Genomic DNA, 25,305 nt, shown 5'->3' on the forward strand with positions numbered 1-25,305 from the left:
CCTGAGCTCTGGCTGCGTCCCCGAGGCCGCCCCGCGGCTGCAGTCGGAGCCGCCAATTGCCCCACCCCCACGCCACCACAGATTCTGTTACCCGCCCCACTCGCTGACAACCCAGAGTTAGCAAATGATTGTGTTTATTGATGAGTTCATACATCAATACAAACGGACATGTTAAAAACAGCCTCTGCCCTGTGAGACCTGGGGTGTAGGGGAAGCGCCATGGCCTGGGCAAAGTATAAAAGTTATAAATAAGGGGCTTTCAAAACTGGGTCAGGGCAGATCTGAACGGGGGCGGCATTTGCCGGTGGCCTCAGACATGCAGAAGGGGACGGACGCCGACCACAACATCCCCCCACGCTGGGCGGGGGTAGGGGTTGGGGGTTGGTAATCAAAAGGGTGGCCACCTTCCCACAGGAGGAGTGTCGCTCCGTCCTCGTGGGGGATAGACTGGCTGAGGGTGGCCAGGAACCCAGCCCAGAGGGCCAGGCCTGAGCCCCACTTGCAGTGGACTGCAGCTGGTGTGCTGGTCAGGGGTACATAGGGAGCGGATTTCTAACAATGACAAGGACAGCTGCGGCTTCTTGCGGTCCACACTCAGCTCTGAGAGTTCCTGGGCCAGGATTTCTTGGCAGCTTGGCCATGCAGGTGGTAGCAGTAGAGAAGAGTGAGGGTGAAATAGGGTTCACCTGTTCAGGTGACTAATGCAAGCAGAGCTAAGCATCCTTGAGAATCCAACTTGAAGCCTCCACCCAGAGAGCCAGCAGAACCCATAGGGACACAGCTTTCCAGCCTGGAGCTGAAGCAGAGCTGCCCTGACTTACCTGAGGCAGAGGAAGCAGCAGGGCCTAGAGACACGTTCTTCACCCCAACTCTTCCACAGCTGCTTCTGTACTTGGTCCTACTCTACTTGCCCATTGTGCCCTGGCTCCTTCCCCTCACCCCTAACACTACCCTCCTAACTCTATCCCCTCACCTCTACCACTTACCTGGCCCACCTACCACCTTTCCAGTGTGTCTCTTGGCCCCTGCTGCAGCCCCATAGGCCTCCCTCTCTTCAGCCTCCAGCATCCAGCACACCTGGTGCCCAGCAATGCCCTTGAGGAGGCTCCTTCTACCCAAAACAGATACCCTGGGCCATTACACATCAGCTAGGCTGTGAAAACCAAGAATCCAGAATCCAGGCTTAATGTATTCCATCCCTTTTCATATTCTTAATAGGAGCCAGGGTGATGAAGCCAGGGCAGGATGTGAAAAGAAAGCAGGCACACATCAGCCAGCCGAGTGGTCTAGCGGTGAGCACTCAAATGTGTGTGTGTGTGTGTGTGTGTGTGTGTGTGTGTGTGTATGCGCGCGCGCGCGCGCGTGTGTGTGTGTGTGTGCATGTGTGCATTTGTGTAGGTTTCTTCTGTGGCCAAGGTCCTTAGAAGGTGGGCCGGCGCCCTGTAAACTACGAGGGAAGTTCCAACACAGGCTTCTGACTGAGCATCACTCAGGATGCAGAGAGAAGGTGGCCTCGACTTCAGCAGCCTGTTGGGGACCAGGGCTGAAGAACAGGGAAGGCCAAGGGGCTGAGGAAAGGAGGCCAGGGCTTGATGTTTGCCCAGCAGAGGGCTTTACTGTCCTGCAGCAACATCCCACAGCTGGCTCCACAAGTTCCAGCCAGGAGAGAAAGGGGGCACAGGAAGAGACAATGCTAGGGCCCCCCTGGAGGGGGGAATGGGAGTGGAATGTGGGGGCTCAGGCCTTGACACCAACTCAAGCCTCCTGATGGCTGGGAGAGCTCCAGAGGGCCAGAGGGCTCTGCCTTTCTGAACTGCCAGCAAGTGGGGAAAACAGACAACCCCCACTCTGGCAACCAAGGGAGTAAGCTGGTGTGGGAGGGGGCATGGAGGTAGAGGTGAAGTTCCACCATTGGCCAGAGGGCAAGGACACCAGATCACCTCTCACCTCTACCCCTTGGATACCCTGTGTGTGCTCCACCCCAGGGAGCTGATCCCTGCAGTAATTTCAAATGGCTTCTAAGAAGGGAGGGCAGGCCTTTCTGGACTTGCCCCAGGTGGGGCAGGCTGCCCTCCGACTCCTCACAGCACCAAGATGACAAAGACCAAGATCTGCCCCTGTGTGAGCCACCAGATGGCTGTGGAGGCAGGAGTTCCAAGAGAGTGAGGCAACAGTCAGGGAAATAAATTAATAAATACAGGGGTCCTGTGAGGAACAGCTGCGAAAGCCATGGCCCCTCTGAGCATGGATCCCTGCTCTCCACTCCAAGCATCCTTGCAGGTTTTGGTGAGTGGAGGAGAGATGCAGTTTGGAAGGGGGGGAGCATTCACTGGGGACAGGCTTCTGGAACTCAGAGTCTGCGTTCCATGCGCCGCTCCACAGCTCGAAGCAGCAGCTCTGAGTATTGCTCCAGCAGGGCCTGTGTCTGCTCGGCCCCCACAGCCCCAGGGCTCCCGCCAGGGCTGGCCAACACTGCCCCAGCCAGGGCCTCCAGCTCCTGCCGCACTGAAGAGAAGGTGCTTCTGAGGAGCTGGGTGATGCGACTTTGTTCCACCGAGGGTGTCTTGCAGCTGGCCACCTGCAACGGGACCCCTGAAGTAAGCTGGAGGAACAGTAGAGGGGATTGTCAACAGATGAAGAAAGGGGAGGGGCCCCGACTGGGTCTAGCCTGCCCCCAAGAAGGGACTGCATGCCCTGCTGGGTGTGGCCAGGAGTTCCGCATGCCAAGATCAGCAAGTATGACCAGAGGCTAGGGGATGGAGGCAGACCCTGGGGGTAACCATCAGATGTGGCACCATCTACATCTTGTTAGTAATTCCTCTTTCAAACCTCAGCCCCTGTGGGACTGTCCCCTATGTTCAGTGGCCAAATCATTTCTGAATCTGAAACGGGATACTATTAATAATTATACTTGGACAACAGGCATAAGCTAGATGGTCCTAAGCAAACTAGGACATGAGAGCTCTCTACACCATCCCCTCCTGTCTGAGGATGTCTCCTCCAGCTGTTACCCAGAAACGACTGATACGTACTCAAGTTCAAAAGGCCTGGCCTGGTTCCTAACCCATTCGCCTACTCAGAGTTCTTAACTGTTCCACCCACTTGTCAGTGGAAGAGCCTTAGCATTACGTGCTAGATACTTAACCAGCACTCCTGACATGCTCTGTCTTCCTGTTGGGCAGACGGGGAGAGGGGGCGGGGGGTACCCAACACATACCAAGTGGTAGAGCTGCACGGCCTGGCGCACACTGCCCTGGAGCTCAGCCACGAGCTGCTCGCACTGCTCCAGGCTCACTGCTGGTTCTGGAAGGGACAGACACAGCTCAGCAAGGCCCAGAAGAGTTGTCCTTTCCAGCCTGCCCACCCAGGGGCCGCTCAGAGCAAGAGAGGCCTACCCCAACCCAACCCCCCACCCTGTCTAGCACCACATGCCCTGAGTCCCTTCCTCTGGCCTCCTTCCTTCTCAACACTCTCCCAATGCCACACAGGAAACATGGTCCAGAGGAGAGGGCCAGCTCCAGCCCCAGGGGCTAGAGGGCAATGAAGGGGAAGTGGGTTATAGAGAGGCCATAAAGGTTAGCCGGAGTGTCTCACCATCAGGGGTGTGACTTACGAACCGAAACAGGAGCAGACAGGACGAGAAACACCAGAGGCTGGGCCCATAGAAATGAGATGGAGCCAGAGAGCGGCCGACAAGACGGGAGACAGAGGATGGGGCGGGAGATGAGAGCTGGGGAGCGGTGCACACCTGAGTCCCGGCTCAGGGCTGCCCCTGGCCTGGCACATTCCACAGGGCTGGGAGTCTTCTCAAGGGGTGGTGGCTGCAAGTTTGCAGGGCCTCGGAGGAGGCTGCTGGCCGGCAGCTGCTGGGCACAGGGGCTGTTGGGGCCAGGCTGAGCCTGGCACTCTGTCCTAGGCTTAGGAGTGGCACCCTCCCCTGAACAGGCCCGCCTCTCAGCTGTACTGTGAGTCTTTCCTAGCCCCACTGGGCAGCCAGGCTGTTCTGCCTCACCAGGGGCCCGGCCCTTGGTAGCAGGTGAGAAGGTGGCCAAGGTGGGACGATCAGGCAGTGGCTTCGGGATATCCAGGACCAGGTGAGCCCGGCTGGGCAGGGCCAGCTTGTTGAGTGGTGAGATGCGGACGGGGGCAGGAGCTTGATGTTCAGCAGCCAGACCCAGGTTTTCCCCAACAGAGATGCTGCGGGCAATCTTGGCCATGGAACTGGTGGTGGGGCTCTGGTACGAGTGGGGCCGAGACAGACGGCGATCAGCTTTGGGCAAGGGGCACAGGCACCCCTGGGCTTCCATCTCCTGTGAGAGCAACAGGCCTGGTGGAGGGGCCTCATCTGCAGAGGAGACAGACACACACACGGGTCAGGGGGTGAGGAAGACGTTCCGGGCGCTAAGGCTCAGCTCCCTAGGAGCTGCTGCGCCCTTACACACTCACTAACGGACACCGACTGGCAAGCCCAGTGACACGTCAGGGCTCCATGAGGCCACCTTCCTCGAGCGTGCCCATGGGCTCCACACACCCAACCCCTGGAGCCGAGCCCCCTGGGTGCCTCACCCTGTGGTACCAGACTCTGCACCGACTGGGCTTTCTGGAGTCCACCTGTGGGGCCGGCTGCCGCCACTCTCTTGGGGGACCAGCCACTGTCCGGGCTAAGACGGCGTCGCGGCAGTAACACAGGAACTGTCTGCTGGGGGCCAGGGTTTCCAGGGGAAGGCTCCGCCTCTGGGGGTGCTCCTGGAGGATTGGCACCACTGCCTCTCGGCTGCTCACCAGAAGCCTGCAGCCCCTGGGCCAGTCTCGACATCACTGCCAGGCTTGAGGAAGACGGGGACGGTTCCCTAGGGAGGAAATGTGGAAGAAGGCCCAGAAAAGGCTCAGGGCTGCTCCCTGACAAGACAGGGAGAAGGTCTCACAGCACTGAGGGGGGCTGGGAGAGAAGGGCAGGCACCAAGTCAGCCAGGACAAAGCTGGAGGGCGCAGTACTGCTGGGCAAGTAAGACTGAGCCTTGGAGAGGAGACGGCTCAGGCCGCCCTGGAGCAGGACAGGCCCTACTGGGAGCACTGCGAGGTCAGGAGAGCTTGGGCTCCTTGTAGGAAAGCAAGGTGCTGTGGGGAGAGTACCTGAGTGGGGGGCTCTGCACTTGCAACAGGAATCGGGAAGAGATGCTCCGAGATTCTGTCCGCTCTGGTACCCGAACTGGGCCCCCTGCCAGGGTGACAGAAACCATGACTTGAAGCAGGCCCTGGCTCCAGACTCTGCCTCCCCTAAAAGGCCACCCCAGGCATGGCCTGCCTTTGGACCCTCCCTCTCTGCTGGGCAAGGAGAAAAGAAGGGAGGATTGCAATGACCAATCTGACCACACCTGGAGCAGCCCCATTGGCCAGAGTCTCAAAGTGCTGTTTTAGAAACTGCTCCTGGTCCGGGGTATGGGGGCTGCCCTCCTGCACCTCATAGGGACCAGTGCCCCCCTCGTCTTCCTCTTCCTCCTCATCACCCTCGGCTGGCTCTTCAAGGTCTGAGGAAATGCCATCCACACTCAGGGGCTCCGTGCTCTCAGAGTCTGGATGTGGAGGAGGGGGAGAGAAGCATCACGCTGCACCCGTCTGTCGCCGGAGCCTCCACTCCTACCGGTGTGCTCCTGGCCCTCCCTGGGGCTGCAGCCTCACCTTCATTGGGGTGCTCAGGGCTGGAAAGGCGGCTGCTGCTGAAGTCCACAGAGCATGCACTATCAGGGCTATGCTTCTCTGAGCCCCTGCCGTCTGCATACACTCTTCCCAGGGTCCCTCGGCTTGGTGCCTGCACCTGGAACTCACTGCCAGAGAGGCCAGCAGGGGAAAGAAGAGGCGGTGAGCAGTGGTGAGCAGCAGCCCCATGGACTCCTGCCTTCCTCCTGCCCTATGAGCAGGACTGGAGATGAGGCAGGGGTGCAATGGTGGGCAAGCCGAGTGCCTGGAGCCAGCCCCCAACCCAAGTACAGAATACTGGGAGGGAAGGAAAGATGTGAGAGAGGGGTATGCATGGCCCCAGAAGTCTGCGGGACCCTTGCCTGGTATCCAGGGTGGGGCTGTCACCCGGCTCCGGGTAGACAATACCATCTTCGATGGGTGCAGGCTCCAGATCTTGGGCAAAGAGCCCTTCCTCTTGGGACAACAATCGGATGATGTGGGGGCAGGAACAGGGTTGGGAAGCCTGAGGTCGGGGGAGCTTTTCATTCTGGAAACACACAGAGTGGCATCGCTGGGGTTGCTGATGTGAGCAAGGGTCCGGGAGAGGAGGTGCAGGGGAGCAAGGAGGATTCAGTGGGCACCAACTTTGAGGGAATCTGATTCTGAGAGCAGATAGCAAAAAGCCAGGCTGGGTTCCAACCAGTGTTCTTTAGCCTCAGGAAGAACCACGTTAGCACTCTGGGCTGCCAACGTCCAGCCACTACTTCATATCATGAGCCCTCCAGGGAACCCCACCCAGGACAAAGGCAACCCCTTGCCTTTCCACCCAAGGGGAAAAGTGAGGCACAGCCTCACCAGCCCACCTGACTCTGCAGGTCAGGTTACCCATGCCCCACGGGGGCAGAGCAACCACCGCGGGATGAACGCTCAGGCACCGCTGTCAGCCCAAGGCTGGCTCAGCCAGCCTGGAGATCTCTAGGCTGCGGGGGGAAAGCAGGCTCACCTTGCTCACGCTTGAGGTTTCAGGGGCCTGCTGACTGTGCTTCCCAGGACCTGAAGGGGTCATGGCCGGACAGTCCTGGTGAGGACCCCGAGGACCTGGGGCCAGTGTCTCCAGCTGCCTCAGGTCCAGCATAGAGCGAACACTCAGCTCCACACCGGGCTGAGCCCAGCGCCCCCTTCTTCTGGGTCCTTGGTTGGTGGCAGGAGCTGGGTCCAGGAACTCCTCCGTCTCCTGTGCCTGGTATGGGGTGGGGTGGGAGAGGAGTAACAGTCACACGATAGAGTCAGCAGACACTCACGCGCCACCTAGTGTGTGCCAGGCACTTTACATGTATTAGCTCATTTAATTCTCACAACCACCTTAAGAGGTAGGTACTGAAGGGAAAGTGAAGCATACAGGGCTTCGGGAACTGGTCCAAGTTCCACAGGCAGCCTGCCTGCAGGTTCCAGCGCAGGCAGCCTGGCTCCGGAGCTCATGCTCTCAGCTATTCTCCGTGTGCTGTCCTAGAGGACCTTCCAGTCTCAGTCTTCACCAGTGTCATGGACACCTCAGACCTGGGAGTCTCTAAAAGGCCCCCGCTCAGAGGACAGCCCCAGGTCCATACACAGCACCAAGGACAAACCAAGAGTCCAGGCTTGAGGCCCAGGGCCTGGTCAGAAGGCGCCAGACCCCACACCACCATCATCCCATGAAGCTGCTGCTGACAGTGAAAGGTACTGATGCTTGAAATCCTGACGTGGAACAAGGGAGGGCTGAGCCGCCTCTGAAAGCCTCTCTCCTCCTGGTCACCCGCAAGTCACTGTTCAGTTACTGGTCCTCTTAAGGCCTTTGCCCCTAACTATTCTGGAAGTTCTGAGCTTACCTCCTAACCTTCTTTAGCACTAAAGTTTCTCCAGATTTCATTCTTTGGCCCTTTGACTTTCTTGAAATTTCCTTCTAACTGTTCAGCTCTGACCCTTTTCTACTCCCCACGTCCAACGGTTCTTTGCTCACATCTGCTCCCAGGGCCCCAGGTGGCTGAACAAGTGGAGTGCTGCCCCTAGTGGTGGCTGACCCGGGTAGGCCATCTCCCCTGGCCTCACCTGGTGGGCTTCACCCCTCACCTGGAACCACCCCAGGAGCTTCCTTGAACACAGGGGGCGGCACCTGGGCAGATCCGATGCCCAGATGCCTCGCCAGGTGTAGAGAGCCCTGCTTCCACCATCTTGCAACCCTTGTAACCTTGGAAGAACATTTTAACGATGGTGACTCACCCGACTCATCTCCCAGTGGGACAGGCTTCGGGGCAGGGCTGGGCTGGGCACTGAGGCTGGACAGAGACAAACAGTCAGAGAGCACGGCTCCCGCCCACTCACTCTGAAGCGCCAGCCCCCACCCTTCAAAGCCTCAACCCCCTGCTCTCACCCCCCAGTCCCGCTGAGGGTGCATCCAGGCCCTGCCCGGCCTGTGCCTGTCTGGCCCACTGCAGGCTCGCACAGACCTGGCTCTTTCTTGGCACCCCTGGAAAGGACAGGCAGCGCTGGGAGCTCCTCCTCTTCCGTGCCCTCGTCTTCTCCCTCCTTGTCGCTGTCTGAGGAGAGAGCTGGTCCGGGAGATAGCATCGAGGGGGCCTCGTGCCTGCATCCAAGACAAGCAAGGTGACGGGGAGAGGAGACTTGGTGGGTGGAGAGGTCAGCGGCGTGGCTCTTCGAGTAAGCAACAGGTACGGGGAGACACAGAGCTGCTGAGTGGCAGGTCCATGGCGAGGAGGAGGAGCAGCCTGGAGGCCCACCCACCAGCATCCACACCCACACTCTGATCTCACCGGTTGGGTCCAGCGGCCCTCTGAGGAGAGGATGATCCTTGCTGCTTGCCTCCGCGCTGGCGCTGGCGCAGCTCAGCCAGACGCTGCCTCATGCTGATGGTCATCTCCGAGCTCAGGCGCCACACAAATATGCAGCTGGGGTGGAGCCACAGAGCTGGGTGAGGGGTGCGGGGACTGCAAGGGGCAGCACCTCCCTGGGCTGGCAAGGAGACCAGAGCCACCCTCCAGTGCCGGGCCATTCAGCCCTACTTCCCAAGACATCACTGATGTGGAGAGGGGACTGACACAGGAAGAATCCCAGGGAAGCTGGCTTCTGCTCACCTGTCCCCTGATACAGAGATGAGGTGTTTGCAGTCATTACTAAACTTCATGCCAGTGACAATCTCTGTGAAAACAAATATGGCCAATGAGCCCCCCACCCAAAGTCCCAGCCAGATGTCTTCTCAACAGTGGAGGTCGGGGATTGGCTGGAGGGGAGGGACAGACAGCTCTGCTGGGACCCAGAAAAGGCTACGGAGAAACGGGAAGGTTCCAGGGGGAGAGAAGCAGGGCTACACTCACCTGAGTGGCCAAACATGGTAGCCACGCACTCGCCTGAGGAAAAGTCAAAAATGGAGAGGTTCTTGTCAGAGCAGCTGGTAGCAATGTAGATCCCTGAGGGGTCCGTCTGCACCTGAGGAGTGGACACACTGCTGGATGAGGCCAGGAAGCACTGGGCCCTCTCCACCCAGCACCATCTGTGCCCCCCATTCTCTGGCCCGGCACCCATCCCACTGAGCCCTCACCTTAATCAGAGTGCCGTCCTCACCCTGCGACCCTTTAAACAGCTTCTTCTGCTTCCCACTGCTGATGTTAAAGATCCTGTGAAGACACACACTCATCACATGAGCAGGAACCCACGGTCGCTTGGCGGGCAGCGCAGCCAGCGTTCACCCCTAGCTCTGTTCTCTCCGGAAGCCACTCCCCAACACCAAAGGGGCCACCACCTCTTAGGTGAGGCAAAGTCCTCATTCTGTGGGCTCAAGGGGCACAAAGTCCTGGACAAGAAGATAGACACCTGTGAGCTGACCCCCTCGGGCCTGAGAAAGGGATGCCCACCGAATATTCCGATCCTGGCAGCCGATGGCTGTGTACTTCCAACTGGGCTCCACGTCCATGTCATAGAGGGTCGTCTTCCGCACCACGTGGTGTGTCCGGGTAAACTGCACTCCGTCTCCAGACTGCAGGGGTGGAGAGCCCACACCCAAATGCCTCACCAGGCCCCAGGAGCCTTGCTTTTGCTTCCCCTCACCTCTTGTGACCTCAGGGAGGGGAATGGTAGTGACCCCACCCCTCATCCCCAAACCCACTGTCCCATTCAGGGACGCCTGGTCACCTCACCTTCTGCGCAGTGCGGAAGTAGATGCTCTTGTCTGCTCCACAGCTGATCATGCGGACTTGCCCATCGCTGGCTGTAGAGGAAGGGGGCTGAGCTGTTCCCACTGCTCTCACCACAGTGGGTCCAGTCTGCCCTCTGCCTCCCTCAACACTTTCCCTCGGTGAGCTACTCGACACAGCTGGGACCACCCATTAAATCAGGATGAAGTGAAAAGTGAAAGTGTTATTCGTTCAGTCGTGTCTGACTCTTTGTGACTCCATGAACTGTAGCCCACCAGGCACCTCTGTCCATAGGATTCTTTAGGAAAGAATACTGGAGTAGGTCGCCATTACCTTCTCCAGGGGACCTTCCTGACCCAGGGATGGAACCTGGGTCCCTACATTGCAAGCAGATTCTTTACCGTCTGAGTCCCAGAGAAGACCTAAATCAGGATGCTTCTCTTCAAACCCAGGCCCTCCTTTCTCCCCATCCTCAGCAAGCCTGGTTGATAAGTATCCCCCATACTAACAGTCTATATTTCATCTGTTTTCCCATTCAGCCCCAAGACAGTCAGCTGCTGTCCCATACTCCCTGTGACTGGCACACTCTTCTCATGGAGGCAGAACACAGGGGGCAGTAGGGGGCATGGGGTGTCAGTGGTAGGTGGCAGAATGTATCCCAATTGCCCTGCCACTACCTGCAAACTTCACAGCAGTGATAGAGGATGAATGCTCGTCCAATGTCTGCTGTAGGCTGTACTCCCGTCCAGCATCCAACACGTGGATCAGCCGGTCCCGGCTCGCTGACGCTAGGAGCTTCAGACCTGTGGGTTGGAAGAACTTCATCAGCCCATGTGTGCCCAGCTCCTGCTGCTGCTGCTAAGTCGCTTCAGTCATGTCCGACTCTGTGCGACCCCATAGACGGCAGCCCAGCAGGCTCCCCCGTCCCTGGGATTCTCCAGGCAAGAACACTGGAGTGGGTTGCCATTTCCTTCTCCAATGCCTGAAAGTGAAAAGTGAAAGTGAAGTTGCTCAGTCGTGTCCAACTCTTAGTGACCCCATGGACTGCAGCCTACAAAAGAGCAGGCCCCTATCTGGGCCCAGCTAACAAGAACTGAGCCCCATATCCCTAAGCCAAGGCAACCATGGAGAAGGGGCAGAGCTGCCCTCCTCTAAATCTGCGAAGACACCAAATGATTCAAAGGATTTTCAGTCCCACATCCTACAGCTAGGATCAATGTAAGCAGCACTAGCAGGACTAGAGGAGCCCTAAGCCTCTGGCATGGGTACCAGACATCCTCTTTACCTGTGTCTGGCTTAGAGTACTCCAGGCACAGGATTTCCGAGTCATGGGCCTCCACCTTCAGCATCTCATTTAGGGACTGCAGTTCGTGCACCCTGCAGAGATAAGGAGAGGCGGGAGGGGGTCACTGCTGGGCTGCAGGAAGAGAGACTCACTCTGCTTTCTCTGTTATATCCTCCCTCCTGACCTTTTTTAAAATTTATTTTTGAACTTTCAGGTTAGAGAAAAGTTGAAATAAGTACAGAGAGTTTCCATATTCCCCTTACTCAGCTTTCCCTAATGTGATCATCTTATATAACAACAGTCTACTTACCAGAACAAGGAAGTTTACATCAGTACAATATTAGGACCTAAAGGCTCTACTTGAATTCCACCAGTTTTCCCACAATGTCCTCTTTCTGGATCTAGGATCCTATCCAGAGTCCAACTGCATTTAGTTGTTATTTCTCCTGAGTGTCCTGTCTGTAACAGTTCTTCAGTCTTTGCTTCCCTTTCATAATCTTGACACTTGGGAAGAGTATTGATTAGTGCAGGTGCTTGGTCATATGTACCTCAATTTGAGTTAGTCTGATGTTTTCTCATGATGGGACTGAGTTTCTTCAATTTTGGCAAGAATACCACAGAAAAACTGCTACGTCCTTCTGTAGAACATTGTATTATGGGGTTTATGATGTTGATATGAGAATGTAAGCCTGATTACTTGATTAGAATGGTTTCTGCTGGGTTTCTTGACTATAATTATCTTTCCCTTGTATATGAATATCTTTTCCCCAATCTTTTTGAGCCAAGATTTTCAAAAGCTCTGTCCTTGGGGACCTAACTCCCCCAAACCCATACCACCAGAGGCAGGTGGTACCCATGCCAGAGCTGGCTTTACCTGAGTGTGCCCACACGGTCTCCTGAAGCGAGATGCTGGCCATTGGGGCTGATACACACAGAACGAATGCCCACGCGGGGATCCATCAGGGACCCATCAGCTTTGTCTCCCCCGGGCAGCTCAGTGTCCAGCAGGGCCTGAGTGTTCCCATCCACATAGATGATCTTAATGAGGTCCTGGTGGAGCAGGTCAGGAGAAGTGGGTAAGACAGGTCTAATCAGTACAGGGGAAAGAGGAGAGGAATGCTGGATAAGACAAAGCCCTGACTTGCAGGGGAAGGCCACATAAGAACTCGGACATCAAGTCTGGGGACCCAGTTCCTGAGAAGGCAAGGGAACACAGGCGCTCGGCCTGGAGGGGCCCAGGCTCACATTGCTGAGGATGTTCCGGTGCAGCGTGGAGCCATGCACCCCGGAGCTCTCTGTGTTCCACAGGCGGATAGTGTTGTCGGAGGAACAGGTGATAAAGGAACTGGGGGGCAGGCAGGCCTGGTTACTGTCCTTCACTTCGGGGTAGACCTGAAGGGGCAGAGGGTACAAAGTCAGAGCTCCAGGTAGGCAGCAGTTGCTTGCCAGCCCACAGAGACAGAAAGGAATGAGACTAAAGAGCTGTTGTTGGCCAAGGCTTGGCCCAGAGTCTGTCACATGGTAAGCAAACTGCAACTATTAGATATTCTTCAAATCGCTGAGGGAAAGCACATTCACCAAACACAAGGTACTCTGCTATGCTTACTATGAAATACTCCACTCACAGTTTTTCACTTAATTCTTAAAACAATTAGATGAATTAGGTACATCATTTTACCACTGAGAAAACAAAACTCAGGTAAGTTCAGTAACTTGTTTAAGATCATCCAGCCCAGGACAAGGCAGAGCTAAGGATGGACAGGGGCCCATTGGAAGAAGCCTGAGACGTTTAAGCACTAATTCAAGATCGGTCCCCAGGACCCATCTGAGGGTATGTGGATACACAGGGCTGCTGCTGAAGAAAGGAGGAGGGAGCAGGAACACAGTGTTCCACTTGGGGATCCTCACTCTCCATCCTCACCATGTGTCTAAGCCCGGCCACCTACCTCCACACTCCAGACGCAGGAGGAATGATACAGAGCCGAATACACCTTGCCCACTTTCTTGGGGTCCCTCACATCCCAAACATAAATGCTGTGGTCGTTGTACACACAAGACAGCCACTGATTAGTAGGATCGAAGGTCAAGGCGATGGTGTCTGGATATCTGGCATTAGCCGCGCCAGAGAAGAGGCGACTGTGGGGAAGAAGACGGTGCAAAGCGGTGAGTGAGGAGCTGTGGAAATGAGGGAATGAAAACAGAAGCCAAGCCACAAAGGAAGGAGCACGGGAGCCCTCTCCAGACCCACAGGTTTGGAAGCAGCTGCTTGGGAGGAAAGCGCTGCTCTGACAGCTCTCAGCTGGGAGCCGCCCCAGCACCAGCTCCCGGACCAGTGTGCTCTCCTGACAAGCACGGACCAGGGCTCAGAACACCAACGGCAGACAAGGTGACTGCGGCCACGATGGAGCGAAACAAAAACAAGACCGCTGTGCAGTGGTTCTGAGACAGATAAAAACAAGATCACTGTCCCAGCCATAGAGAAGACAGATCATCACCCTTTCTCATCTTTCAGGACTGACTGCCGCTATTCCTTTATCTATCAATTACAGCTTTAGCTCCACACCTTTCCTTCTACCTTTCAGATAAAAGTTATTAAATGTCCAATTGTGGAATTGCCCCCCACTTCTTCACAGCATCCAACCAAAGCAAAACTTCAATCCCTTGAACCAGTCCTAAAATCATTGAATGTAAACCCAAATCTGACACTAAGCCCCACCTAACGCCTGCATACAGAGATACTCCATGGTCCCCTGAGGGTTCCGTGTACCCATAAAGCCAAATCTGTGTTTCTGCAGAGACGTTCCTGTAATCTTTGGGGTGCTGATACCTTCACCTTGAAGCAGAGGGAAGGAAGGCTGGGTGCGGAGTCAAGCTCTGAAAAGGAGGCAGGGGTCCTGCACAGCTCACCTGGCTTCTGTGACACTGGCGATGTCTGTCCCCAGGGCGTGGGGCCGGGGCAGGGTGCTGAGGAAGTGCAGGTTGGAAGGGTTGAAGAGGCGCACGGTGCCATCAGCGCAGCCACAGAAGATGTAGTCCTGGCTCACGGAGATGCAGTGGGCCACAGTGGTCTGCAGGCAGAGGGGCTCGGCTCAGCATGGGCCACCCCCTCAACCCCTCCTCAACAGTCACCTGCCTAGAAGAGACACCCACCAAGGCAGGGGCAAGGGAAAGCAGCCCAGCTGCACAGGCCTGAGCCCCTCAGCTGTCACCTAGAGACACCCGCCCTCCAGCAGCAGGTGGCCAGAGGGCCCACAAGCCACGTGCGGACCAGGGATGGGAGCCCCGGAGCCTTGGAAGGCACCAGCGGTTTTGGCCAAGAGGACAAAACAGGAAAAGCCCAGCAAAGAGAAAGGGACAGCATGAGAAAGAGGGGAAGAGTCTAGCACCACTTACTGTGAAGCTGTCTGTGTTCTGAGAAGAGGAAAGCAGGGGAAAGAAAGACAGAAACAGAGAGCAGAGAGGAGGCAGTTACACCCATCTGCGTGGGCTGGAACCTGGCCAAGCGCTGGCCTCAAGCTTCCTCCTCCTGGGGGCCCCCCCTCCCACCTTCAGGCCCCGCCCCTGGGGCGGAGCCATGGGCACCGGCTCTGCCCTGGGCGGGAGACCCAGGCGGCCCCCAGCCAGCGGGACAGAGGTACTTACTCTCAGCTCCACCCACTTGTCCAGAAGCCTCCGGTCACTGAACTCGCACAGCAGCCCTGAGGACGTGATGCAGAAGGTGCTGTCTGCCTTCTTCCCTCTGCCACAGGCCACGTCAGTGAACAGGTTGTTCCGCAGCTCGCCCAGCAGCCCCGAGCGGCCCAGCAGGGGCACAGTGGCGTTAACCTGCGGAGACACACCACTGCTGCCCACCCATCTGCCCTTCAGCCGCCCCAGAGACTTGGCCTGGGGAGAGGGAGCCAAGAGACACAGCAAGCCCTACCACCCCCTGCCCTTTGAGACTATCCCTAGGCGCAGGCAGCACCTGATTCATCCAGAACTGGGTGGCTGGTGATCGAGCAGAGAGGGGGCCCAAGGGAGCAGTGTCTCCTGGGGTGGGTGAGCAGACCCTGGCCCTGGAGGCTATTTCCAGCCTCAGCACCTCACCTTTGAGGTCTTGCTGTCATCAAGGTACCAGAATTTGATATGCCGGTTACCAGCAGTGACAAAGTAGCTGCAGTCTTCAGAGAAGGACACTGCGGTGACCCGACTGGACACCTTATTGGAAGCCACCACGATGTTTTTCTGGAGAGAAAGTCAAAGGAAGAATCAAAATTCTGCCTCTTGGAGTGAAGAATAAAGAGGCTCAGAAGATGGAGGAGGATAAGATAGGATTTGTACTTTAAAATGTTTCTTTCCAGGATTTGGACTTCCTTGGTAGCTCAGGTGGTTAAGAATCCGCCTGCCATGCAGAAGACCCAGATTCGATCCCTGGGTCAGGAAGTTCCCCTGGAGAATGGAATGGCAACCCACTCCAGCATTCTTGCCTGGAGAATTCCATGAACAGAAGAGCCTGGCAGGCTACAGTCCATGGGGTCGCAAAAAATCGGACATGACTGAGCAACTAACACTTTCTTTCACTTTCCAGGATTTACCGGTCAGAAAAAGAGGGGAGGAAGGAGAATCCTTTTCCAGAGGAACTGAAGACATTCATTTCCTCCGGAGGTCCTCAGAGGCAAAAAGCTAGCCTCTTTCTACCAACACACTTGGCTACACGGTTCCTCTTTTCTGCTTCAGGTCATTTTCTAGAATGTAACTGAGCAGCAGAGTGGAATGAAGAGACTCAGGTCAATAGCTTCCTGACTCCTCAACTGGCCCTTGGACCCCAATGAGGGTGCCAGGCCAGCCCAGCCGGGGCCACTCACCTTCCAGGCCCAGACGTTGACGATCATGTCATGCTGGTAGCCCACAGAGACGATGTACTTGGCGCTCGGGGAGAAGGCCACACAAGCCACACCATACTTGTGCTCCTGCAGCTCAGCCACCTGGCTGTGCTCTGCCACATCCCAAACGCGCACGGCAGGCATGTGCCCACTCTGCAGGGAAGCAGGAACGGGCAGTGAGGGCCAGAGGCACAGCCTCCCTAGCCTTTCAGGATTGGGGCCCTACCTCTCCAGCGACTGGGCACAGTCTCTCTAAGGATCCCCTGGCCAAGGGTAGAGTGCTACACAGGCGAAGGTATACAGAAAACATGATAAATATCTCAGGATTACAACCATTATCAGAGAGAAAATGCTCCCAGACTCAGTTCAGTATCTCTGGGTGAGGGTCTGCACCTCTGTATTTGTTCAAAGTTCCTAGAGTGATTCCGATGGGCAGTCAGGGTTGAGGACCACTACCACCCACGCCTATTTCTGCCCCTACTGCCTCCCTGTAAGAGACTGAGAGGGGCAGATGTTCCGCATGTGCCCAGCAGGGGGCCCCCTGGCATAAGGAATATCTTAAGGCAGAGGTTTTCACGGTGTGCTTTCTAATAAACCAGCAGAATCAGTGAGACCTGAGAACTTGAGAGAAATGCAAAATTTGGGGTCCCTTCCCAGGCCCACAGAACCAGAAACTCCGGGAGCAGATCCAGCAATGTGCGCTTTAACAAGCGCTCAGCTGACTCAGATGCCCACTAAGGCTTCAGAAACCACTGTTTCAAGGTGCAACCAAAACTGGGATTTGACACCGGTTCAGGAAGCCAGAGTGGCAGCAGCCCTAACCAGGCCCAGGACTGAAGTTCTCTGCTGCGCCCAGGCCACCTGCCCTCTTCAGAGCTCTGCAGCCCCCTTCCTCACTCACCTCTCCAGTGACCAAGTACTTGCCATCAGGAGAGAAGGCAAGGGCAGTGATGGTTTTCCTGCAAGAAATGAGGTGGGCTCAAAGGGGCACTGGTAGCCCGGTCTAAGCCTGGCTCCCGCACAGTCCCCTCAAGAGGCAAGACCAGCAGACAACCAGTGGCACAGGTGGCATTTCCCTGGCCGGCCTGGGGGCCCAGCCACGTCCCCATCCCCAGCGCCACACAGACCCCAGACTGCACCTTCTCACAGCTCCCAGGAGATGCTTCCCGAGGGCCCAGACCCATTTACCTGGAACTGTTGAGGATGTGGTGCTGTTTGTGTTTCCGGGGATTGAACAGCACGACCACACACCTGGGAAGATGAGGAAGGCAACCCAACTTCAGCACCAAACTACGGCGCCCCCAGGAGCTCCAGTCCCCCAGGCCAGGGAGCTGGGGCGACCGGCTCAGAGGGGCATCACTAGCCACAAAGGGCAACTGACTGCTTTCTCCTGGAAACTTGTTCTTCCTGCTTCCTTTCCACCCACAAGGGCCCACTTCCCAGCCTCATGAGGTGGAAGGGTTCCCTGCAAGATGGCTCACCACGTGCCCCAGCACCAGCGCCATCTCTGCCACAGGGCAGCAGGGACCCAGGCCCTCCCAGAGCCTCGCCAGCCCAGGAAGTGGGGCAGAAGGGGAGAACCCACGTGATTTGGGCAAACCAGGCTGCAGGTGCACACACAGCCAGTGTGGCTTGGAGTCAGATGTGTGTCAAGTATTTGTGCCCCAAGGAGTGAGGCCTCTCACATGTGTGTCCATGTGTATACTTGGCAAGAGCCAACCCCATCCCTGCCCCGGCACACACACCCCCTCTATGCATCAGGTGATGGAGCGGGTGGGAGGCAGGGACCAGAACTGCCAGAAGGGTCGATAAGACTAGAGGGAGGGGCAGAGACAGCCTGGGAGGGCCTGGGAAGCCCACCCCTGAGGATCCCTGGCCCCAAGGAGCCTGAGAAGGACCCTCCAGACTGACAGAAGACAATGGAAGAAGGCTGGGAGCATCCTCTCCAGCCAGAGGGCAAGGCTGGATGGGACTGGGCTCTGACTGACTTTCCAGGTGGCAGGAGTTGGGAGCAAGAAGCAGGAAGCCATAGCCAGCAATGCACTCCCTTAGGCTCCTGGCTGTCGGCAGGCTGGGCCTCACTGCGCTTCTGCTCATGGCTGCATCAGAACTGCGACTAGCTGACGGAGCAGGTGTGGAGCCTGCTGCCCCAGGTGAGGGAAGGGGAGAGAAGGCTCAGACACAGCCTGGATTAGTGGGAAAGCACTGCAGCTCCCATACCTAAAACCCACCACTTGCTAGGAACTCAAAACCAAAGTGAGTACCAGTTGCTAGTGACGGCTCAGCATCTCAGGGTCAAGAAACGACTTTAATATACAAATTCCACAGGTAATTTCTGGGGACACTGGGATCTCTGAGGGACACCTGCTATGCCCAGAACTGCCAGGCTGACTGACAGCCTTGGAATTCCTGAGTCACAACATCTTTTCCTCTAACTCCTGTCCCCAAATCCCTTCTCAATGCTCTTTCTTCTCCCTCCATCTCCTAAGCTTTGCTTCTCTTTCCTCATTACTTTCTCCTTCTCTCTTTATACCAACTTTCAGTCTTCCACTTCCTTTCTAGAATACCATGTCAGGAGGGTTTTTTAAAACGTAACCAAAATCACATGGCTTCGGAAACTTTGTGCCCCATCACTCTCCTTCCCCCATCCCAACACACACACACACACAAAGGGAAACTCTGTGCCCCATCACTCTCCTTCCCCCATCCCAACACACACACACACACAGAGGGAAACTCTGTGCCCCATCACTCTCCTTCCCCTATCCCAACACACACACACATACACACACACAGGGAAACTCTGTGCCCCATCACTCTCCTTCCCCCATCCCAACACACACACACACACACACAGAGGGAAACTCTGTGCCCCATCACTCTCCTTCCCCCATCCCAACACACACACACATACACACACACAGGGAAACTCTGCCCCATCACTCTCCTTCCCCCATCCCAACACAGACACACACACACAGAGGGAAACTCTGTGCCCCATCACTCTCCTTCCCCCATCCCAACACACATACACACACACACACAAAGGGAAACTCTGTGCCCCATCACTCTCCTTCCCCTATCCCAACACACACACACACACACACACACACAAAGGGAAACTCTGTGCCCCATCACTCTCCTTCCCCTATCCCAACACACACACACACACGTCCAGCTTCTGTTAGGGGCAATCCAGGATGCAGGGGGTCTAATTCCTCTCAAACAGGTAAGATGCATAGAACCTTAGAGCCAGAAGGAAGGATGGAAGAAATTAAATGCACTGATGCACTGTGCTGAGTATCTTTAAAGATCATCTGGTCCAACTGTCCAACTTCTGAAGTGAGGAAACTTTGCTCAGACACCCAGGCTCCGACAGAGAGCAGGTCTTGCAGTGTCCTGTGCTCTCGACATCAAACACTGTGTCTGTTTGATCTGACTGTGTCACCCCTGCTGAACATCCCTGGGGAGCTTCTAAGACGCAAGGCCTTAAATAAGGGCTGTGCGAAGGCCCTGGGTGGTGTGGCCCCTGCCCCACTCCACCCTCACCCTTTGGCTTCCTGTGCTCCTCCCACTCCACGCCTTTGCTAGGGCCCTTCCTTGTCTAGAGCATTCTCCCCTCCTTTTCCCAACTGGTTAACACTTAACCTCTTTCACATCTCACGTCAGATGGCCTCAGTACATGCTCTCACAACACAGTTGTACCAGTCTTTTGTGACATTTATCACAACTGCAATTTAACATTTTTTTACATTTTAAAATGTATTTTATTGAAGTACAGTTGATTTACAATGTTGTGTTAATTTCTGCTGAACGGCACAGTGATTCAGTTTTATATATGTATACACATTCTTCTTCATATTCTTTCCCATTACAGTTTATCTCAGGATATCGAGTCCATCCGCCTGTGCCCACAGTAGGGCACTGAGTACAGACTCCTCCACCTCTAGCCTGTGTCCTTCACGAGGGTGGGGAACTGTGCCTGGTCTTGCTCGCTGCTGTGTCTCCTGTGCCTAGCAGAGTCTGTTAGGTTTAGTTGTTCAAAACCATTTACTGAATGGATGAATGCTCCCCTAGCCTGGTCAACTGGGGTATCCGTAGGCCAGACTCTCCTCCCTAGCATGCCCACCTGTCTCCTATGGGAGGAGACAACAAAGATCCCTGGATCCTCAGAGCAGGGAGGGGCAGTAGGGACAGGGTAGGCTCTGGAGTCAGACACCAGGGTTGGAGTCCTTGTTCTGTTATGAATAATTTTGTGCCCCTGGATAAGTCAGAAGCTATTTCATTATCTGTTTAAAAGGAGCCTCTAAGATCAAGCTGTCAGGACTTCTGTATAGGATCACATAATTTTTTGGACACAAAGTGGGACCAAACAAATGGCAGATCTTACTATTCCTCCTCCTGGAGCACAGACAAGAAGCCAAAAGAGACTCCAGGCAGTGGGGAATGAGGTGCCCAGGGGCTGCGTGTCAGGTATCTCCTTCAGAAAACCGGGGGTAAGTCCTATTAGGATCTGAGAAAAGGTAGAAACTTTAAAGGAAGCTTTATTTATTTCTGGGAAGGCAGCCAAGGGAAGAGAACTGGGTTAAGCTTGGGCAAAGAAAGTATCTACATCTTCATCCATTTAGGAGACCATAACCTTGGAAAGTAGCAAGGAAGGGACGGAGGTGGGGGGGATGCTGAGGGAGACGCTATCCCCAGGCTCTAGGACAGCGACACAGAAAGAGAAGGGAGGCGAAACCACCTGACTAAGTTAGCAAGCGCCGTGCGAGGGCTGCAGTGAACTCTCAACACGATGGCTTTCCACCTCCTTCAGTAACTGGTCTGCTCTTCACACCGTGGGCCCAATAATAAGAGTTACCATTCATCTAGCAGGTTCTGCGACACAGGCACTCTGCTAAGCACCTGAGAGATCTGGTCTTAGCTTATCCTCACAAGTTTTGTGGCTGGAACAATTATCCCCACTTCAAGGTGGAGAAACGAGTCCAGAGGCCTTTCCAAGACATCTCAGCGAAAGCAAAACAGAGTCAGGGTTTCAGGAGCTGTGCTCTAAGGAAAGCAGAGTGGAGTAAGTGAGAGAAAGAAGAGAAAACTGAAATTGAAGAGGAGAGCTAAGCACAGAAAGCATACCGACCTAATGCAGAGGGTGCCAGGGCAGAAGCCTCTGAGAAGAGGGAGAGGAGACTGGGGCGCTTGGAGGGAAAAGGGATTCTGGCTACAGAATTCTGGGAAATCATAATGGGGCACATGAAAATTATAGCAGTTATAGTTCAAAGTTCATAGGTCTAAATATTTAGGTTTTAATATTTTATTCAATGTATGAAAAATTATAAACCCCCCCAGGCCTGACACCATCAGCAAAGCCCAGCAAGTTTTCAGGAAAGCTGGCATTTTCTAAGGCTAAGGAGGGCTCCACAGGCTTGTCCTCTCTGGTGACGGCTTCCAGTCTGAATGGTTCTGGGTTACCTAGCTTTCAGATCAGCTCCAGATAAATCATGGCAGAGGGCCTGGGCCGAAAGCAGATCTGACCTGAATTGGATCAATACAGATTCTGACACATTCCACATTCAGAAAAAGCAGGTGATGCAGGCGCCTTCAAACCCAAAGCAGCATGGTGACCTTTGAAGGGCAGTGCGTTAGACCGCTTAATGCACTCTCCAGTCACTGCACGTAAAGCTTTGAGCTCTGCTGGACCGTAGCGTCTTTTGTTTCCTTCTTCCCCAGGTTTGACTCCATGGTGGTGGGAAGAGGGAGAGCAGCGTATGTGCATAAAGAGACAATGTGGACAGAGGATGACAAGCTATGAGGCAAACTTTCCCTTCTCTAACACCTCCCAACCTTCCAGCATGGCCTAGAAAACTCTCTGAGTGGCATGGGAGAGTTAAGCCAAGGAGGGAAACACACAGAGATTGGCCCTTAAGCTGAAATTTTTATTTCTAATTATTTAAATTTGGGAACCTTCCAACAAAGAGAAAGAGCAGGAAAGAGATCAACCCACGGTCACAGCTCCACTTGTGAGGACAATAATGCAGATGGTGGAGGGAAGGCACGACTTGGCAAAGACCTCCAAGTTTCCCTGTGCCCACCTTGCTGAGGTCCTCCCAACAGAAGAGACCTCAAAAACACTGATGTGAGAGCCTCCTCAGTCTTCTCTGACCTTTGAACAAGTTTCTCAGTCTGCTAGGACTGAGGTGGGCAGGGTGCTATTTGCACCAACCTTTGGCCTCTGGCCTCCACATCCCTTGACCCTGGCGAGCACAGCAGGCAGCCATCGGCACGTGCGCGAGCAGCAATGCTGGCTGCTGTCCTCCATCTTACAGGGCTGGGCTGGCCCAACCGGCCGGGTCCCGGGTTCAGAACCCCAGGGTACAGGTACAGGGAGGCTGCTCCCTCTCACAGGCAGGCGGTGAGGCCTCAGTCCCTCTGGGCCTCAGGCCACGAGTCACGTGGTAGAGCACCCCGTACCAGGTGCTGGGCCTGCTGCCCAGGGGCTTCTCTGAACCAGAAGGGTCAAGCCCTCGACTGCCCCCCTCCCCAGACAAGTCCAGGCCTGCTGCCGTCACCAAGAGCCCAGCATTCCCACAGGATCCGCCTCCTACGACTCTCCATCCTCCAGAAGGCAGAAACAAATGAATCCTGGGATGAGCAAGGAATGCAGAAGAGGCACACGCAGGGAGAGCACAGAAGGTCTGTGACCCTGCACCTAAAATTTCCTCTTTCAGACCAAGTAAAATCAGAAGGTGACTCACAGAGGCACACCAAAGGTCCTCAAGTCTTGCTCACACATCACCCTGTGTGCCTTTTGAACACTATAATTCCACAACCCGACATTCCCTATTCCCTCTCACTGCCTATTGCTTATACTTTTTCCAAAGCACACATCAACTTGTAATATTCCATACAATTTTCTCTTGGGGAGGCAATAGGGTCTGTCTTCATCACTAGACTGCCAGCTCTCTGACAGTAACACTTGTTTACTTCGTTTACTGTTAAATCCCAAAGGCCTAGAAAATTGACACTCCGTAAATATTTGTGAATAAATCTTTAAGTCATTAGCTACCAGATCTCAAAGAACCTAACTCCTGAAGAGCCTCCTGAGTAGCAGACCCCGGGGCAGGTCCACAGTTCTCCCCGACCTTAGGCTTCTAGGACTCACTGATGCTGGAGGGCAGTGTGATGATGGAAAGAATAGGAAAACTGGGGTCAGGCAGACCTGTCTGCTAACAAACTGTGTGATCTTGGGCATATTTCTTCACTTCTCTGAATCTCAGTTTCCTCATCTATAAGACAAGAATAATAATATCTATGTCTCAAGATTGTTGTGAGAATTGAAGAAAAAAGTATGCAAAATAACCAGCAGGGCACTCCTAGCTATCTTCTTGACAGGTTCCCTGGGGCACCAATAACAAGGAAATGGCTATCCAGGGGTCAGCAGTGGCAACAGGAACCCCAACTATAGTCTCCCATCCAGGACCTGCAGATTAGTGACTCATCAGGGTCCTCCTCCAGATGTGGAATTACAAACTGTCCCTCCAGATTCACTCCCAAAGGGGAAATGTTATGGCTTTAATTGTTCTAAGAGATGAGTCTAGGATGTTGCCTAGGACATCCTTGATTGTAGTCCTCTTTAGATACCTGGCATCCTTCCAAATAAGTAACATTCCTAGGCCAAATCATGAGACCCATTGGTCTCTGTTTCCGAGATGCTCTGTGAGACCCACCCATCCACTCAAAGGAATGGGAAAAGAAAATTGGCCATAATAACCCAGTAAATAACATGGTACATGTCTCTCTGCCCAGGGGAATCTGAACATATTCCCTTCCAGGACAAGAAGCAGATCTCACAGGACTCATGACTCAGGTCCAAAAGGCAGGGTCTGAGCCCCTTCCTCTCACTCACCAGGCTCTAGCCACCATGGCTGCTGTTTAGCTACTCAAACAAGTGAATCAATGCATCCTTTCTTGGGACCTTTGTAGTTGAGGTCTCCACCTGAAAGCACAGATCTTCACACAGGGATTCCTCTTTGTCGCCCAGACAACAGCTCAAAGGTCAGCTCCCACTGAGCCCTGACCAGCTGATCTTCAAGTAGCCCTACTCCCACCCAGCTCCAGGATGTTCACTTACTCTCCTTTCCATCACTCCTTCAGAACACTGACCAGTCTCTGATATTATCTTGCTCATTTGTTTGTTTACATGCTTACTATCTGCTTACCCACTCCCCTCCCCCAATTGCCTTAAACCCGGAAGAAGCGATGACACTGTCCGTCTTAGTCACTGCTGTATACCCTGCGGCTAGAAGAGTATACAGATTAGGTTTTCAGCAAGTATCTGCCACACACGAGTGACTGTATGGATGAACAAGGTCTTCTGGGAAGACCTACAGGGCCCTGTTTCTGGAGTGAGATCTGTTGGGAAGCCAGGAGAAAGGGCACGGAGGGGACGGGTGTCTACGGGTGGCGTCACGCATGACTCACAGCCATCAGGGCACCGAGTCCAGGCGTCCTCTTTCCTTAGCTCCACCCAGTCTGTCCACCACTCCACACGCTCCCTGGCGACCGCCCCGCACCCAGTGTTTACCACAGGGAGGAAGAAGGCAGCAGCGTGCTCCTTCAGCTCATCTGCTACTAGAACACGGGCCAGGAGGAGATTCTGTGGCTTCACATGCAGTCCAAAGCCCTGGAGCTGGGTCTCTCAGCATCGATTCCAACAGGCGCTGAGTAAATGGAGGGCCTCCTCAGGAGAGCGGGCTTTCCCCTCCTCCCCCCGACGTAAACCACCAAGAGGTCCTTTCCTGGCTGCCAGATAGGGCCCCTCACTGTTCCAGGACACCTCCCACTCCAGTAGCAGGTCTGCACAGAGGCTCTGCACTCAGGCCAGGTCCTGCACTCTGGCATTAAGGGTCGAGAGAAATCCATTCTCCAAACTGACTGACTCCACAGCAGCAACAGGGGCTGTGCTGGGCTCTAAAGGTCCTGAAACTCTACCAGGGCAGCTAGGGAAGGAGTCCAAGTCAATTATGGGTTTTCAACTAAATTGAGGGGCTTAAAATGTGACAGGTGAGGGGTGGGTTTCCTGTGGGGAAAAGAGCAAAGGGAGAGCTCTGGAGAAGAGACGCAAGAGCCACTAAAACTCAAGGGTCCTTGCCCAGAGGCTTCAACCTGCCCCTGCCTCGCACACATCTCTCTCCACCCCGCCCTCCCTGAGCTGTTTCATTTCCTTTCAGAAAAGCTTTGTTTTGGTTTGATATTTGCCTCTAGGCCTCTGGGAGAATTTTTGGAGCTTTGTTTCTCTTCT

The 25,305-nt window shown here is 54.9% G+C and overlaps 1 protein-coding gene across 6 annotated transcripts in view; it reads right to left on the bottom strand.

Annotated features, from left to right (window-relative positions):
• Window positions 1-117: 117 nt before the first annotated feature.
• Window positions 118-25,305, bottom strand: part of MAPKBP1 (mitogen-activated protein kinase binding protein 1) — a 51,471-nt gene continuing 26,283 nt past the window's right edge. For 2 of the 6 annotated variants that reach the window (XM_086321800.1, XM_086321799.1), the window contains 28 exons: window positions 17,199-17,261; window positions 16,912-16,969; window positions 15,993-16,163; window positions 15,235-15,372; window positions 14,791-14,973; window positions 14,056-14,216; window positions 13,095-13,284; window positions 12,394-12,540; window positions 12,023-12,198; window positions 11,149-11,240; window positions 10,541-10,666; window positions 9,867-9,937; window positions 9,585-9,706; window positions 9,272-9,347; window positions 9,048-9,159; window positions 8,808-8,871; window positions 8,487-8,621; window positions 8,163-8,299; window positions 7,936-7,991; window positions 6,683-6,919; window positions 6,060-6,226; window positions 5,680-5,825; window positions 5,376-5,573; window positions 5,134-5,218; window positions 4,567-4,850; window positions 3,749-4,345; window positions 3,218-3,303; window positions 118-2,602 (listed from right to left, as the gene is read on the bottom strand). In XM_086321800.1, coding sequence (XP_086177926.1) covers window positions 2,351-2,602; window positions 3,218-3,303; window positions 3,749-4,345; window positions 4,567-4,850; window positions 5,134-5,218; window positions 5,376-5,573; window positions 5,680-5,825; window positions 6,060-6,226; window positions 6,683-6,919; window positions 7,936-7,991; window positions 8,163-8,299; window positions 8,487-8,621; window positions 8,808-8,871; window positions 9,048-9,159; window positions 9,272-9,347; window positions 9,585-9,706; window positions 9,867-9,937; window positions 10,541-10,666; window positions 11,149-11,240; window positions 12,023-12,198; window positions 12,394-12,540; window positions 13,095-13,284; window positions 14,056-14,216; window positions 14,791-14,973; window positions 15,235-15,372; window positions 15,993-16,163; window positions 16,912-16,969; window positions 17,199-17,261 — 4,330 coding nt within the window. In that variant the 3' untranslated portion in view covers window positions 118-2,350. Of the gene's footprint in view, window positions 2,603-3,102; window positions 3,304-3,748; window positions 4,346-4,566; window positions 4,851-5,133; window positions 5,219-5,375; window positions 5,574-5,679; window positions 5,826-6,059; window positions 6,227-6,682; window positions 6,920-7,935; window positions 7,992-8,162; window positions 8,300-8,486; window positions 8,622-8,807; window positions 8,872-9,047; window positions 9,160-9,271; window positions 9,348-9,584; window positions 9,707-9,866; window positions 9,938-10,540; window positions 10,667-11,148; window positions 11,241-12,022; window positions 12,199-12,393; window positions 12,541-13,094; window positions 13,285-14,055; window positions 14,217-14,790; window positions 14,974-15,234; window positions 15,373-15,992; window positions 16,164-16,911; window positions 16,970-17,198; window positions 17,262-25,305 lie in introns of all 6 variants that reach the window. The other 4 variants (XM_086321801.1, XM_086321804.1, XM_086321803.1 and 1 more) reach the window with 4 other exon arrangements.

Source organism: Bos grunniens, chromosome 10, assembly GCF_055505025.1.
Source record: "Bos grunniens cultivar Pamir isolate PY7600 chromosome 10, Bosgru_T2T1.0, whole genome shotgun sequence".
In the NCBI taxonomy this organism is placed as follows: Eukaryota; Metazoa; Chordata; class Mammalia; order Artiodactyla; family Bovidae; genus Bos; species Bos grunniens.